The 14,220-nt window shown below is 38.4% G+C and overlaps 1 protein-coding gene across 4 annotated transcripts in view; it reads right to left on the bottom strand.

The window, feature by feature from the left end:
- Positions 1-1,792: 1,792 nt before the first annotated feature.
- col12a1b (collagen, type XII, alpha 1b) overlaps positions 1,793-14,220 on the bottom strand; it is an 82,531-nt gene continuing 70,103 nt past the window's right edge. For 3 of the 4 annotated variants that reach the window (XM_053489278.1, XM_053489279.1, XM_053489281.1), the window contains 15 exons: positions 12,655-12,813; positions 12,317-12,394; positions 11,090-11,176; positions 10,094-10,147; positions 9,868-9,963; positions 9,338-9,391; positions 8,011-8,064; positions 7,839-7,892; positions 7,595-7,666; positions 7,104-7,139; positions 6,922-6,988; positions 6,607-6,789; positions 4,972-5,049; positions 3,868-4,038; positions 1,793-2,610 (listed from right to left, as the gene is read on the bottom strand). In XM_053489278.1, the coding sequence (XP_053345253.1) occupies positions 2,489-2,610; positions 3,868-4,038; positions 4,972-5,049; positions 6,607-6,789; positions 6,922-6,988; positions 7,104-7,139; positions 7,595-7,666; positions 7,839-7,892; positions 8,011-8,064; positions 9,338-9,391; positions 9,868-9,963; positions 10,094-10,147; positions 11,090-11,176; positions 12,317-12,394; positions 12,655-12,813 (1,365 nt within the window). In that variant the 3' untranslated portion in view covers positions 1,793-2,488. Of the gene's footprint in view, positions 3,582-3,867; positions 4,039-4,971; positions 5,050-6,606; positions 6,790-6,921; positions 6,989-7,103; positions 7,140-7,594; positions 7,667-7,838; positions 7,893-8,010; positions 8,065-9,337; positions 9,392-9,867; positions 9,964-10,093; positions 10,148-11,089; positions 11,177-12,316; positions 12,395-12,654; positions 12,814-14,220 lie in introns of all 4 variants that reach the window. The other variant, XM_053489280.1, reaches the window with a different exon arrangement.

Genomic DNA, 14,220 nt, shown 5'->3' with positions numbered 1-14,220 from the left:
AAAATGGAAGGATACCCATAAGAATGTCCTTCTATTCTCCACCAGTGTTGTGGAGTACTTGGATTACTTTTTTGATGTAACGAGTAATCGAACGCGTTAGGTCCACCATTTAAGTACTTAGTTATTTAGTTATTCCAACAATTTCTGTTATCCGTGAGCCAGACAGCAGTCATTTCCAATCCTTAGTGTGTGTTTGTGAGAAAGTCGTCCTACAAGCCCCGCCCTTTATAACCCGCCCCCTCTGTTATTCCTGCTGTTATCCCCCTATCTCACCTATGCGGTTTGACTCGGTTTGAAAGATGGAAACCTAATCACAGCGCCAAAACTCGCGGTGAATCATGATGAACCGTACTTACGGCCACCGCACGAAACCGCGTAGGTGAGATAGGGGTATTAGTAGTTAACAGTTTATGGTGCAAACTTCACTAAGTGATGATGGTACAATAATTATAAAGGTCTTGACTAAAACAACATGCATGAAGAATCACAAAGGAGTTTTCATTATCTGAAATGGAAAAGTACTCAAACTAGTTACTTTAATCAGAAAGTAACGCTATAATGTAACTGATTACTTTTTAATGACAGTCATTTTGTAATGTAATTAGTTACTTTAAAAGTAACATCCCCCACACTCGTCTCCACTAAAGAGATAGATAGTAAATATAAAATATAAATAGTGTTATACTATAAATTTTAAAACCTTCCAGTTTGCAATTTTTTTTTATGTTTTTTAACTGTTTATCTAAAAAAAAAAAAAATCCACCCCATATAAATTACATTTAACTAAAGATTAAATTATCTTTTCATCTGTGTGGTGTTGTTTAGTTAAATAAATAATTTAAATCCAAAAAATTTGGAATCTCAATTTTAAAAAGCATAAATATGGCTAAAGATGGTTGTTAAGGTGAAATTGTTCCAAAGAGCCAAACTTTCTTGGAATTTTAATGTAGTCTTGATAAATAGTTTTCCAAGTTTCCTGAAGGCATTAAAATCTAACTTACTGTAGGGCATGAACCAGTGAGAAAGTGGTGCAGCTGAAGTAGTTGGAACAGACGAGAGGGGAAATGAGGTTGCTGCTGAGGTTGCTACATAAACAATCAATTTTTAATTTGGTTCTTTAAGCACTTTTCAGCCTGTCACAGTAAAACATTAATTTCCATGCCTTCGATTTATTTAACATATTAAACATGAAGAAATGCAGAGTGACTCAAGATTTTGGCACAGTATTTTCTATTCTTGGCATTTTTGACCTCTTTTTTGTTTTTTTTTTATGGCAAACGGGTTCATGCTTTATGGTTTCTCGGTAACATGACATGCTGCAGAAATAAGAGAGAAAAAAAAGAGAAAAGAACATTCAAGAGAGGAAAATAAGAGAGAGTTACAGGAACTCACGTTTAATTTAACCCTTAATGTAACTACAAATAGATAAAAGGAATGACATGCTGTTCTTAAAAAAAAAAAAGGAAAGAGATGAGAAAGAAATTTACGGCCAATAGTGACCATTGTATTTATTCCTATTTTGTACAACCATGGTAGGACCTCCGATCAACATTCACATACTACAGGCAATTTGACAACGCCAGCATGTCTCTGGACTGTGGGAGGAAAATAGGGTACCCAGTGGAAACCTACCAAGCATGGGGAGAACATGCAAACAGAACCAATGCGGAAATCAGACAAAATGTTTTTATATTTTTCAGATAATTTTTTGTTCATAATTTTTTTTTATTATTATTCTGTTAAATTTTATCTTAAATATTCAGCAATCCTCATGGAAACACGCGCAGCACTGTTTTATATTTTCAGTAGTTTTATTGAAAAATGCCTCCTCTGTTTCAGAAATAAATAAGAAAATAAGGCTATGGAATTCACAATTTGCAGTTACAAACATGAACTAGCAATACTATATCCATAGTCTTGCACACAAATTCCAACTGCGTTTGATACTGATAACATGACAATGAGAACAACTATATTCTGATTAAAATAAAATAATAATAATAATAATAATAAAAAAAAAATCCTAAATATACATGACAGACATGCAATTCCAAGTTTGGTAAAACAATGGATGTGACTTGATATTTAAAAACAAACAAACAAACAAAAAACTGATAAATATTTGATTTAGTATAATGCAGTGGAGGCCATGTGTTACTGCAGATGATGATCATGTAGATGATTTCTTTGGTGATGAAGGCAGATAAAGTAAATGACTGATGTGTGTGTGTGTGTGTGTGTGTGTGTGTGTGTGTGTGTGTGTGTGTGTGTGTGTGTGTGTGTGTGTGTGTGTATTTGACACTTGCTACTGTATGCTTTATGATCATGTTGAAAGCAAGCAAAATGTGTAACTATTTCTCACCAGCAATACTCAATACAATACATGCTGTGATGTAGCATAATGGAGCAGACAATTTACAAGCACATGAGGGGAAGGAAAATAAAAAATTAAAATAAACTTGTGCAAAGATTGAATTTTTTTTTTTTTTTACGATGTCCATTTGAATTTTCTTCGAGATAGCGATCTCTTATGGCGCTCGCCGGGTGAAAGCTCAAAGTCTTCTTCGGGTATTTGGAATTCACGGGGCTCGGGCTCGCGAGGGACCGCTTCTGCTTGGAAATATCATTTTGCCCAGTCAAGCAATAAAATAACACTCAAGTTAAAACCAACAAGAGCATCGTGTTGTAATATCACATAAATGACACAGAGATCAGACCAGAAATTTGGGTCGGAGAATAAAAGACACCTGGGAGTTTTAGAGGAGACTATATCGTCCTCTTTTTTACCCAAATTTAATGAGTACAATGAGACATAGACATGGAAGCACTGACTATTTAAAGATCAAACAGACTGGAGGATTCATGTGTGTGAAAAACAATAATACCACCTCTGCTACCATGTACACAAACCTTTTTTTTTTTTTTTTTAAACCTCCAGGGTCATGTGTTAAAAGGCACACAGTTCAAATTGGCCTGAGCTACAGTATAAGTCAAATAGGTTGTTACTTAAGGCACATGATCCTTAAAAAAAAAAAGAAAAAAAGAAAGAAAACTAAAGGCAATGGTGTTGGCATTCAGCAAACAGCAGAATACAAGGCACAAGCTTTCTATCGGTGTTAAAACTAATTTTAGTGAATCTGGGGTCATTTACAAGGCATAATTAGTTTATTTACAGATTGAAAAAAGAAAGAAAAAAAAACCAAAGAGTTAGGCTAAACAGCTTGTCTTGGCTATAAATCCTCTTGGTTAGTAGGTGTTGTTGTTGGTGGTGGTGGTGTTTGTGTTTTTTGGGTCATGCTCCTCCACCCGCCTGTTTGCCGTTTGGTTTCAAGACTGTAAACAGGCCACTGCATTGCTGCCATCACCGGTTGCTTTGGCGGTTAAAGTTGCGGCAAACTCTTGTTAGTACCAGTCCGTTATTTAATTTTTGTGGCATTGTGTTGGTTTGTGGCTTTCTATTGTTTTGTATAGTGTTCATTAATCATTTTCTTGGTGATTATCCTCATAGGACAAAGCTCAATCAGGACTCACTCATGATTTCTGAGTGAAAGCAGCACAGGTGCTTTAGAATGCTTATGAACCTGGAACAGGTCAGAGTTAGAGTTAGAGTTAGAATTATAAAACTACACCAGCAGGTTTTCACATACCTTATCCTTGCTATGTTAAAAAATACTCTATTGAAAACCTCGATGCTATTGTATCCGTGAGGTAGCTATTCATGCGCTCTAATAACAGCTTGCTATGCGTGCATTATGCTAACGGCTAGCTATGCGTGCACTATGCTAATGCATGCTCTAGATGTTATTAGTGAAGTTTTCTAATGTTACGCAGCAGGTTTCCTTGTATAAAACAAAGAATTGAACATACCTCTGTATTGCTGACCGTTATATGGGATCCCCACACACTGAGAGGAATCACAGTATCCTGAAGGGCCCGGTGGTCCCCGAGGCCCTGTCATGCCATTACGACCAGGTGGGCCACGAGGACCTTGACCACCGTTGGGGCCTGGTGGTCCTTGTCTAGACTCACCTGGTTGGCCTGATTGAGAGTGAAGCAACATATATAGATTAATTTTTTTTTTTTTGCAATTCAATGAGCCAATTTGCAGCTTTAGAGGCAAGCAAAAATACTGTAGCAAAGCTGAAGGGTGGGGTATTAATGAAAAATGAGTCGTTAAAGGGTTAATATAAAAATGCTTTACATTTTTCTGATATTCACTAAGTTTTAAATAAAGCCTAAATTTGAACTTTTTTCTTTGCATACAGTATTTAAGCCTGGAGGCTAGGGTCAGAGTGCAGTGCCCCTGAAGCATAGAGGGTTAAGGGCCTTTCTTAAGGGCCCATATTGGCAGCCTGGTGGAGCTGGTGGGGCTTTATTTCACCACCTTAACCCACTTAATCAATAATTAACAACCTAGCAGTATTTGTACGCAACAGACGCAATATTAAATAAATAAATAAATAAATAACCTTAGCATAATAAAAAAAAAACACACATATATAGTTTAAAATTAATGAACATTGTAGTTAATAGTATTAAACAGTAGTTTTCTTGACTGTAAGCGTATTTCATATTCGTTCACTTCTTTTTACGTTGTGCTACATGGCTTGTTAACGTTTAAGACGAAGCAAAGAGGAAAAATTCATGTTTAAGAGAGCAAAAGAGTTCAACTACAAACTACTGTATCAGCCAGTTCCTATTATATAAGAGTGGAACAGGAACACAAGGAACAGCAACACACTTGGGATGGGAAATAATTCTGCACAGGGTAAGGCCAATGTGAACCTTTTTGTTCTAATAATAAAAAAAAATTAAAAAGAAAAGAAAAGCGACACTCACTTTCGTTCAAATACTATAATGAAATAAATCACTCTTAAATGAGAAAGACTGCTGACAACCACACTGACAGCTTTCTAAAGGAATGAACAGGAATGTGGTTTTTTATGTGTATTATAAAATGAAAAGTTTTACCAGGTGGTCCAGGCAGGCCTCGCTGTCCTCTTTCTCCGATTCCTGGATTTCCTCTATCACCCTTTTCACCAGCTGGACCTGAATTGAAACATATGCATATACAGCATTATAAGAGCATAGAGAAATGCTCAAGAGCAATAAATGCATGTGGATGAATCTAGACTTCTGGAAAGACTTCAAGGCGAAGGCTAATAAAAATGCAGGATAGAGAAGTATCAATATCTCCCCAGCCAAGCTAAGAGCTAGGCATGTGTTTTTGCTACAACAATGCGTTTGATGTAACTGAAAGTAAATGACAGCAATCATATGTGTCTCAGTATGATGTGATGGATATTAGCATTTTTCTGAGTGCACCGAAGAGTTCCTAAAAACATTGGCGTTGGCTTCAAATGTTTTACAGTAAATGTGTTCATGGTAATATAATACAGCCAGCACATGGCAGCACGTTTATTGCTACATTGTATGAAAAATCGGAATTTATATTTATCATTACAGATGTTAACGAAATCAGTAGGCTAAAGGGTTTAAGGGACTAGATCTGACAGCTCTGACATCAGAATCTAGTTGCATTTATATCAACAATATTTGAATGCAATTAAAAGTTTTAAAATTAAAAATTCCACTTTAACTGTTTGCATGGATCTGATTTACATGCTCAAAAAATTTTATCATATGTAACTTTCATGAGGTTTCGCAAAAAGTGTTTCTAAACAAAAAAAGTGATAGAACGGTTTCAAGAATTCAATGTAATCTCTAAATCTTGGAAAGATGACCTGCTTTACTACAGCACATGTGAATCGCAAGCCGATTAGTGCCCTTTCTTCAGCCAGAGACACTGGAGACTGGATGAAAAGTTCAAGTAAAGACTGGAGGAGAGTTGTTCTCATGGATCATTACTGATCAGTAATGGAAGCAAAATCTCCTTCCCAGAAACTTGTCACCTCACATAGAGTTACTCCTGTGTGGGTAATATATTTATTCCAACAAGAAAGAAATTACCAGATCAAGTGTTTACACGGCTAATTAAACAGATTATGAAAGGTTTACACCACCAATCTAATTCCCATTTAAAATTAATTCTAATTAGGGCAGATCAGATCAGACTGAGGTTGTTTACATGATGCATTTTTATCCTGAATGGGCTGCTATTCTGATTATTCTTTTGGCTGCTCCCCTTGAGAGGTCACCACAGCGGACTATCCAACCTTCACAAAAACTTGGCACAGATTTTACCCTCCCATTTTATCTGGGCTTGAGACCAGCACTGCATCCAGGATTGGGTTTGGGCATTGGATGGGAATTGAACCCGGGCCTTCTGCATGGCAGACTAGAAACCTACCACTAAGCCAAAGATGCCCAGGCGATGTTCTGATTATAAGTGGAAAATGTAAACACACCTTCTGGTTATAAAAAAAAAAAATGATCAACATAAAGATGGTAATAAAAACTTAGCATTCTCCTTACGTCTACGGTATTTTAAGGCACTAAAACATTTTGAGTCAAAAATCCCTTAGAGAAAAACTATCATGTTGTTTCTCACTGTCTTAAAATCGAACAATCCTGAAGCAGGTTCATTTGTGATGTCTAACAATTCCGAGCTCTGCATCCGGTGGTCATATGAGCAATAAATCTCACCTCTTTCTCCCTGCTGTCCGGGCAATCCTGGTCTTCCTGGGAAACCATTTTGTCCAATGCGGCCAGGTTCTCCACGAGGCCCTGGAGTACCAGGTTGCCCTGGAGGGCCTGCAGGCCCAGGACTGTTACTGCGCATGTCACTTGGGATCTGGTTCAGGATTTCATTGTATCGGCTCATCTGACCTTGAAATCAATCAATTAAATGTTAGCACTCATTGAGACACCATTAATTGAATGTAAGTGAAAGTTTCTACACAAGATGTAATATACTGCTGTTTAGAAAAAATAAATCATAAACTCGTGATGAACACTTACTGTTCACTAACTGTTCACAGACTTGTCTGGCAATGGAACGCATCATGTTCTGCGAGGCAAGGTCACCCTAAAAGACATAACACCAGAACTCCTAATTAAAAATCCACCCAAAAAGATATTAAAGGACAAGAAGAATCAGAATCAGAACTAGGAATGAAAATTAAACGAATGCCATCACTCACTCTTTCACCCTTGTCTCCCTTCATTCCACTGGGTCCCTGTAAAAATGAAAAACATATTCGACTTTACATACACCACCACATCTAAACACCCAAATCCCACTTCCCATTAAATCTCCTCTACCACAAGGTTGACTGCTTTAAACAAACACCCATTAGTTTATCGCTAGCTGGAATGTCTTTCAGACTGTTATTTTAAATGTCACTCAGAGGGTTTTGATGAATGCCTGACGGCTGTGGCGGTCATTAAGTAAAAGTGGTAAAAATGAGACGCCGTGTCATCCTTACGCTGTTGTATTTCACATATCCATCTGACAGCCTAAAATTAAGCTCTCCTGGAATGTGACTGATTTTTATCATTGCCTGTCTTACTGACACATGTCTCAAGCAATATACTTGTCAAAAAAGATATGATATCTTATTTAGTACCCACCTGTATTATAAAAGACCATATGCTCACAGTGTTTAAGAGTATGGTGAGTCTATTTACTTACAGGAACACCGTTTTCACCAGGCTTGCCAGGTTTTCCAATAGGTCCTGGCATTCCAGGAGATCCAGGTGATCCCTGCACAAAAAGAGCATCAACATCTCAAAATCAGTACATTTTACAGAGATACAAGTGATACATTTCAGCATCTATGTAAGTCTTGAATGAAGTACGAGGCACAGTAATGAAGCAGAACTCCAAGATAGGAGCATTTCCCAAAACACCGTGAAATCCTTATTTTAATACACACCATTGGTCCTGGTGGGCCTCTGGGTCCGGCTGGTCCTTCTTTTCCTTGAGGTCCCTGTATTACACACACACACACACACACACAAAATCAGATCCAGATTTCCACAGTACAGTACAGGAAGACTTACTTTTGGACAGTAATGCACTGCAGTCAGATGGGCAGCAAAACTCACCCTCACACCAGCGATTCCCATAGGGCCAACAGGACCAGCTGGTCCAGGTGGACCCTGAGACAGACAGAAAGAAACCCATTTATACACTTGACACACTTTTACCAGTGATCTACCTCTGACTAAGCAACTCGAAACATTTGCAGAACACACTTTCCAGTATTTTAATTTTTTTTTTCTTTCCGATTCGCTTTAAATGGTTTCAGCAGTTCACTCCTTTTCTCCCCATTCCTTCCCTCCTCATCAATCCCAACTCGCCTTTGATGCCTTGGCGTAAGATTTACGGGGAACGTAGTATATGCCAGATCCGTTTTACTGGCCATTATAAACCTTGCTGCAAGTTATTAAACCAATGTTGCTATAGCGTTTGCATTGATCCGTTCACCTGCTAAGAGAAAAACCCATCATGAACAAAGCCTTGTTTTATAATGTGTCCAATATTTAACACAATATTGATTGATAATATATAATATTATATATAATAGTCTGCTATTATTATTTATTTTTGCTACATTTTTAATTAAAATGTTTTATATTTTATCAAAAATAATGACATTGCAGGTTAAAGTATCCTAAATTAATATTATTTAAGAAATATGTTTCCATAAAGTTATTATATAAAACCTATATATATATATATATATATATATACATATATATTTGATTCTATTGACAGATAATGTTGCTTGTCCTCGTGGTAGCAATCTTAATATTGTATGTACATTCCTTTTTCAATAATAATCTTATAATCAGAAATAAATTATATAAAAATGATTTATTAGTCATTAAAAAAAAAAATTATATGCTTTTTGTTTTATCTGCGGCTGCAAACCACTATCGTCCTGCGAACCTCGTGGGCAGAAACACACCCACAATGGGACAAAATTTACACTGTCATCAATACAGCAGTGAATTGAGACATTGATGTTTCAAAATGTAACATCACTTTGAGTGGCCCTGATAACCATGCTTGCCTTTAGGTGCGAACCTTTCCCCTCCATCTGCCTGCCGTACTTGGTGCTTAACTAACTCGCTAATCTGCTGTAATCCTTTTGCTAGCATACATGTCCTAAAAAAGCTTTAAACTATCAGATGCACCACAACACTTAATATTATTTTAAGCCAATTTATGTTTAATAGATTAAATCTTACAGCATGATCTACAACCGTAGTAACTGCTGCCTCCCTGCTAGCTACTAAGTTCTCGCTTTGGAGTCCATATGGAGCCACTCCAGAGTAGTAGCTTGAGCTGCACTGTGTTCTTTTTTCCTCTCTCTCTCTCTCTCTCTTTTTTCCCCCCGAAAGCATTCTTAGCCAAAAGAAGACTTACTTTCTGCCCAGGTAGTCCACCATCACCAGGATCTCCTTTCGGTCCTGGACGCCCCTATGGAAAAAAGGCAGAAGATAGAGTGGGCTTAAATACGAAAAGCATATTCATCAACGTGAGTGGAGGAGGCTATGTTCTGTCATTCTCCTGGTAATCTGATACGTAAATCAAGCTGACAGGGCAGAATTTTGGGGATAGTGCAACTTCATGATGTCTGACCGAAAAGGGGAAGTAGAAGACTGTGTGGCTGAGAGGAGGGAGGAAAGGACCTGGAATTAGATTTATGTTGATACATTAAGAATAAGGTGTTTTAAAGGGTGTCGGGTATCTAGCCTGAGGTCGACAGACTTAGAGGAATGTACAACCCGGACCATAGTCTGTGCAAATTCCACTCGGGAGAAAATAAATGGTCAGAATAATGTTTCAGTTCAGGGGGCCTTAAAGATTTACAGCGCACTACCGAGAACTGTCTAAGAGCAGAGACAAAGGACAGGGAAGGAGTTGAAGTGAGAAGGGGAAAAACAATGACTTACAGCTTCTCCTGGAATGGAGTGCCCGCTGGGGCCTGGCGGTCCTGGAAGACCCATTGGTCCTGCTGGTCCCATGTCTCCACGAGGTCCAACTGGACCCTACAGTTAAAACAAACATGAAAATAGTCGAAGCCGTTCTCTGGTTCATATTAGTTTGCTTGATTAGACAGCTACAGTAGTTGTGATAATATCTTTGACATCAGAAAAAAAGAGTCAATATGAAACCTACCAAAGGGCCATTTTCTCCTCTTTCACCTCTAGGACCTTTGCTACCAGGTGCTCCCTGGAAAAGTCAGAGATAAAAATATTACACATAACATTCCATGGATCTGCTTCATCAAAAAAAAAAAAAAAAAAAAAATCAGCAGTTTACAGAATGAATTAACTTCCTCAACAGGACAGAGTTCTTTATGAACGCATTACAAATAAACGATTAGGATCTTGGATAGAGATCGATACATAAGAAAGTTTATTTAATAATTAAAGTTGTGCCCTTATTCCAAGTATAGTCATCATGTATGTTGTCTAAACCTTGCTTCCTTCTACCAGATGCTCTGTATTAAAAAACAAACGATTAAAATGTAGTTGGTACCATAGTATATCATCATCCAAATCAATTTTTAGATCCAATCCTGCTTTTAAACATTGAGCCAGACCTCCTTCATGAGTCTAATAACTGTGAGGAGTGTGCTGAGGAAGTGATTCCAGCATGAAGATGGTCACTATCCAATTTCTTACAGACAACAATGTGTCACACACAGTGTTAGAAACCACATAAAAAATCTGATACAGAAAAGTGGCTAGAGCCAAGTATATAACAATTCAAACATGCCTTATGCACGAACCTAACTTTGAGGCTTTGAGCTTCCCGTATTTTACCATATTAGCACCAAAACTCCAACACTTTAACAAAGCAAATTTTGGATATCAAACGTGTTGGCATTTGTTATAGGGAGAACATTGTGCAAATTGGAGTTTAGGCCAAATTTTCTCTTTATAATGGCTTATGCTACGCTTATGACGGATAAAAATCTAAATGAGAAACAGCAGTATGACCTAAGGCTGATTTCGAGCTTACTTAACAAAGAGCATGTGAAAGGGAAACGCTGCACAATAGTTAATGCTAAAGAAGGAACTGCAGGTTCCTAGTAATTGGATATACAGTCTGCTCCAGGTACTGCTTCTCAAATAAAAAAATTAAAAAATAATAAGAAGAACATCTTACCACAGGGCCCTGTGGTCCAGGAGGCCCAGTGCTGTCTGATGTGCATGTGCAGGCGTTAGGAAGAGGTGGACACTTGGACTCGTCTCTCTAGAACATGAAGACAGAGTGAGCGAGATTAGCGGAGATGAATGAGGCCGGTGAGGATTAGAGCAGCAATTGCTCCATTGCCTAAAGAGTAAATCTTAGTTGCAGCACAAGTCCAAAAAAGGCGCAGAAAATAGAGGAGAAGCGCGCTCTCTGAGGTGAGCTCACAGCAAAGTGAACACCGAACCTACGGACTACTAGCGTAACCACTACTGAAAGCAGCAACAGAAACTAAGAGCTGGTCTTATGGATTTGGGATTTTTATTAATTTATTTTTCAGTTAAAAATGATAGGAAAATATGAGATATCCTTTGGTTGAATATGAGCATTGTTTAGAAGCTGGACTTTATTCACCGCTTAGTGTGATGTGATGAATTGCAAGCTTTCAGCAGGGTGGCACAGCAATGTGATTCATGCAGTGTCAGGCGTTTATGCTGACTGGAAAGATTTTGAGCATTTCTGCCTATGTAATAAGGAAAAGTATTGGATGTTCAGAGAAGGAAAGATTATGTAAAGACAGGGCAAATTGCTTCTTTTTTTTTTTGGAAGCCAAAAAACAGCCACTTTTGTCCTTCGACTGCTAATCATATCCAAAACTCCATAATTTCATGAGCCTTTTAAAGCATGATAAATTTGCATTCTTTTTGTCTGTTAAGGCTCAAATAAAAACAGGCAACGTCTGCTTCTCAGAGATGCTCATCCTTCATGATGGCCCTCAATTCTGTCTTGGGTTGCCAGCATCAAAGCATTTTTCTCCATGTATTTTCACATAAACACACTGGGACATGATAACCTCCCCGACAGATGTTATGCCAAACAAGCGTTATAACTGCAATGTACACAAGTAAATATTCTTGAGGGATTGTGGGTAAATTCTTTAACGTATTCGTGTTGATGTCCCAGTAGAAACTAAAGAAAAAAAAATTCGGGCACAATTGGACATGCACAGATGTTTGTCTGGCTAATTATATCATATGTTTTTTGTTTGAACATATGTTTAATAGCCTATATTAGTTTGTGGCATTATGTCGGCAAATTAACACACTCAAATGGCATACATTTACACAAAACAGGAAATAAAAAGAAACCACTCCGGATAAAAAACTTAAAGACTAGCTTTGAGTTTGTTTAGTTAACTCTTACCATTGAAGGAAGGTCACAACATCTGTCCCGGCTGGTCCATCCCAGGCTACAGATTATATCGAACATCTGGAGCTGGAACTGAGCACGAGAAAATGGAATCACATGTTTAACATCTTTGATCCAAGTTTCATATTTAAAGACTTAAAAAAAAAAGAGAGAATGCAGCAACAAATAAAAATCACCAAATAAAGACAGTTGACAGACTTTGCAGCTGGGAAATCCATCTGGGGTTAGCATTTGGTATTTTTGTTTAAATATACACTAATTAAATTAAGACTATCACTCCACTAGCAGCTCACGTGCTTAATTTCAGGCAATTTTAAAAATGTTCCACTCACTGTCGCTGACTCCCCCTTGGCGCCAATGGATTTGGACATTTTGCCCAGCACTTGGTAGCCATCTGCTGAAGTATTCCCAGCTTCCTTGATTTCCTTCTCAGCCACCTGCTGGCAGTCCATGTTCAGTTTGACGCTGTTGGGTGACACCATGATGTGGAGCTGAAAAAAAAATTGAGGATCATGAGAGTGTGGAAAATACAATCAATCAATGAGTCACTCGAGGACAGGAAGACTTTTTTCTTTCCATGTGTATTCTGTGTAAAGGCGGTATGGTGGCGTGGTGGTTAGCATGGTGGCCTCCTGGGTCAGGGGGTTCGATTCCTGCCTCAGGTCTGTGTTTGATGTTCTCCCTGTGCTTGGTGGGTTATCTCCCACAGCTTAAAAACATGCAGATTAGATTGATTGGCATTCCTAAGTCGCAGTGTCTATATGTTTGTGTGCACCCTGTCTCGTGACCTTACTCTCCTGGGATAGGCTCCAGGCCCTTTACGTAGGAGAAGCAGAAGATGAATGAATTATGTGTAAACAAGGTGTGTCACCTCTTCATTGCCTTTAAGAGATCTCATCGGAACCTTAATAGTCACACACCGACTTGGGATATAATATACAGAATGCAGATGTGATGGTCACGAGCAGAGCTGGAAGAGAAAATTGCCTAAATTGGGAAATATTTCCAGATGCCCCAGATGCAAACAAACATCAGATGGAAATTAGTAGATTAGGCTCAGCATTTTCTGAGGTTTTTTTTTTTTTTGTTGTTGTTGCTGTTTTACACCATGATTATTATTTATAAAAGTGCTGTTGCCTCACAGCTTCAGAGACCCTGTTTTGATCCTGATCTCACGTTACTGTCAGTCTGGGTTTCTTTTGGGTTCCCAGATATCTTCCCACCTCTCAGATGCTTGTAAGTGAACTGGCTACAATAAATTGCCAACCGTTTTTTTCCAACCAGGGTGATTTATTCCTAGTATCTGCCCAGGATCCCAAAATAGGACCAGAACAACAAGGTTACTGAAGATGAGTTGAACTCCTGAGTTTTGCTTCCCAGTGGCAGGTCTTCAAAATCATCTGACAGCTGACAGACACTTCATGTCATATAGTAGTGTGTTCTAACACTAGGGGTAATAATATACACATGCCATAATCATCCCCAGTATACCACAGTCTACAATAATGGAATAAAGTCGATGATATTATTGATGATGTCTGTCTTTTCTATCTCTTGCTTTCCAAACTTCGCACACGTCCATTCGACAACAAGACTCAACAGCAGCTGTTTCCTTCTGCCTCCTCCCTTTGGGAAATGGGAGATTCTTAAGATCTTGCCATGATGAGTGGCTTCTGTTCAACATCACTGGAAGTGGAAGTCCTGTGGTGACATGAAAACTGTCTGGATGTCACGGTACGGTCATGGCCCTGGATTTCAGACAGCCTACAGGCAGGAACATGAAGAAGTGATGTGCTTCTATCTACTAGAGCAGGGGGTAACGGCGATGAAGAGAAGCAGCACTAGTAGAGGGGAAATGGGGTTATTGGGGGCGGGGGGAAAGGGGGGGGCTGGCTGGG

Source organism: Clarias gariepinus, chromosome 27 (assembly GCF_024256425.1).
Source record: "Clarias gariepinus isolate MV-2021 ecotype Netherlands chromosome 27, CGAR_prim_01v2, whole genome shotgun sequence".
In the NCBI taxonomy this organism is placed as follows: Eukaryota; Metazoa; Chordata; class Actinopteri; order Siluriformes; family Clariidae; genus Clarias; species Clarias gariepinus.
The sequence above is the reverse complement of the archived record's forward strand: the minus strand, read 5'-3'. Positions and strand labels throughout refer to the sequence as shown.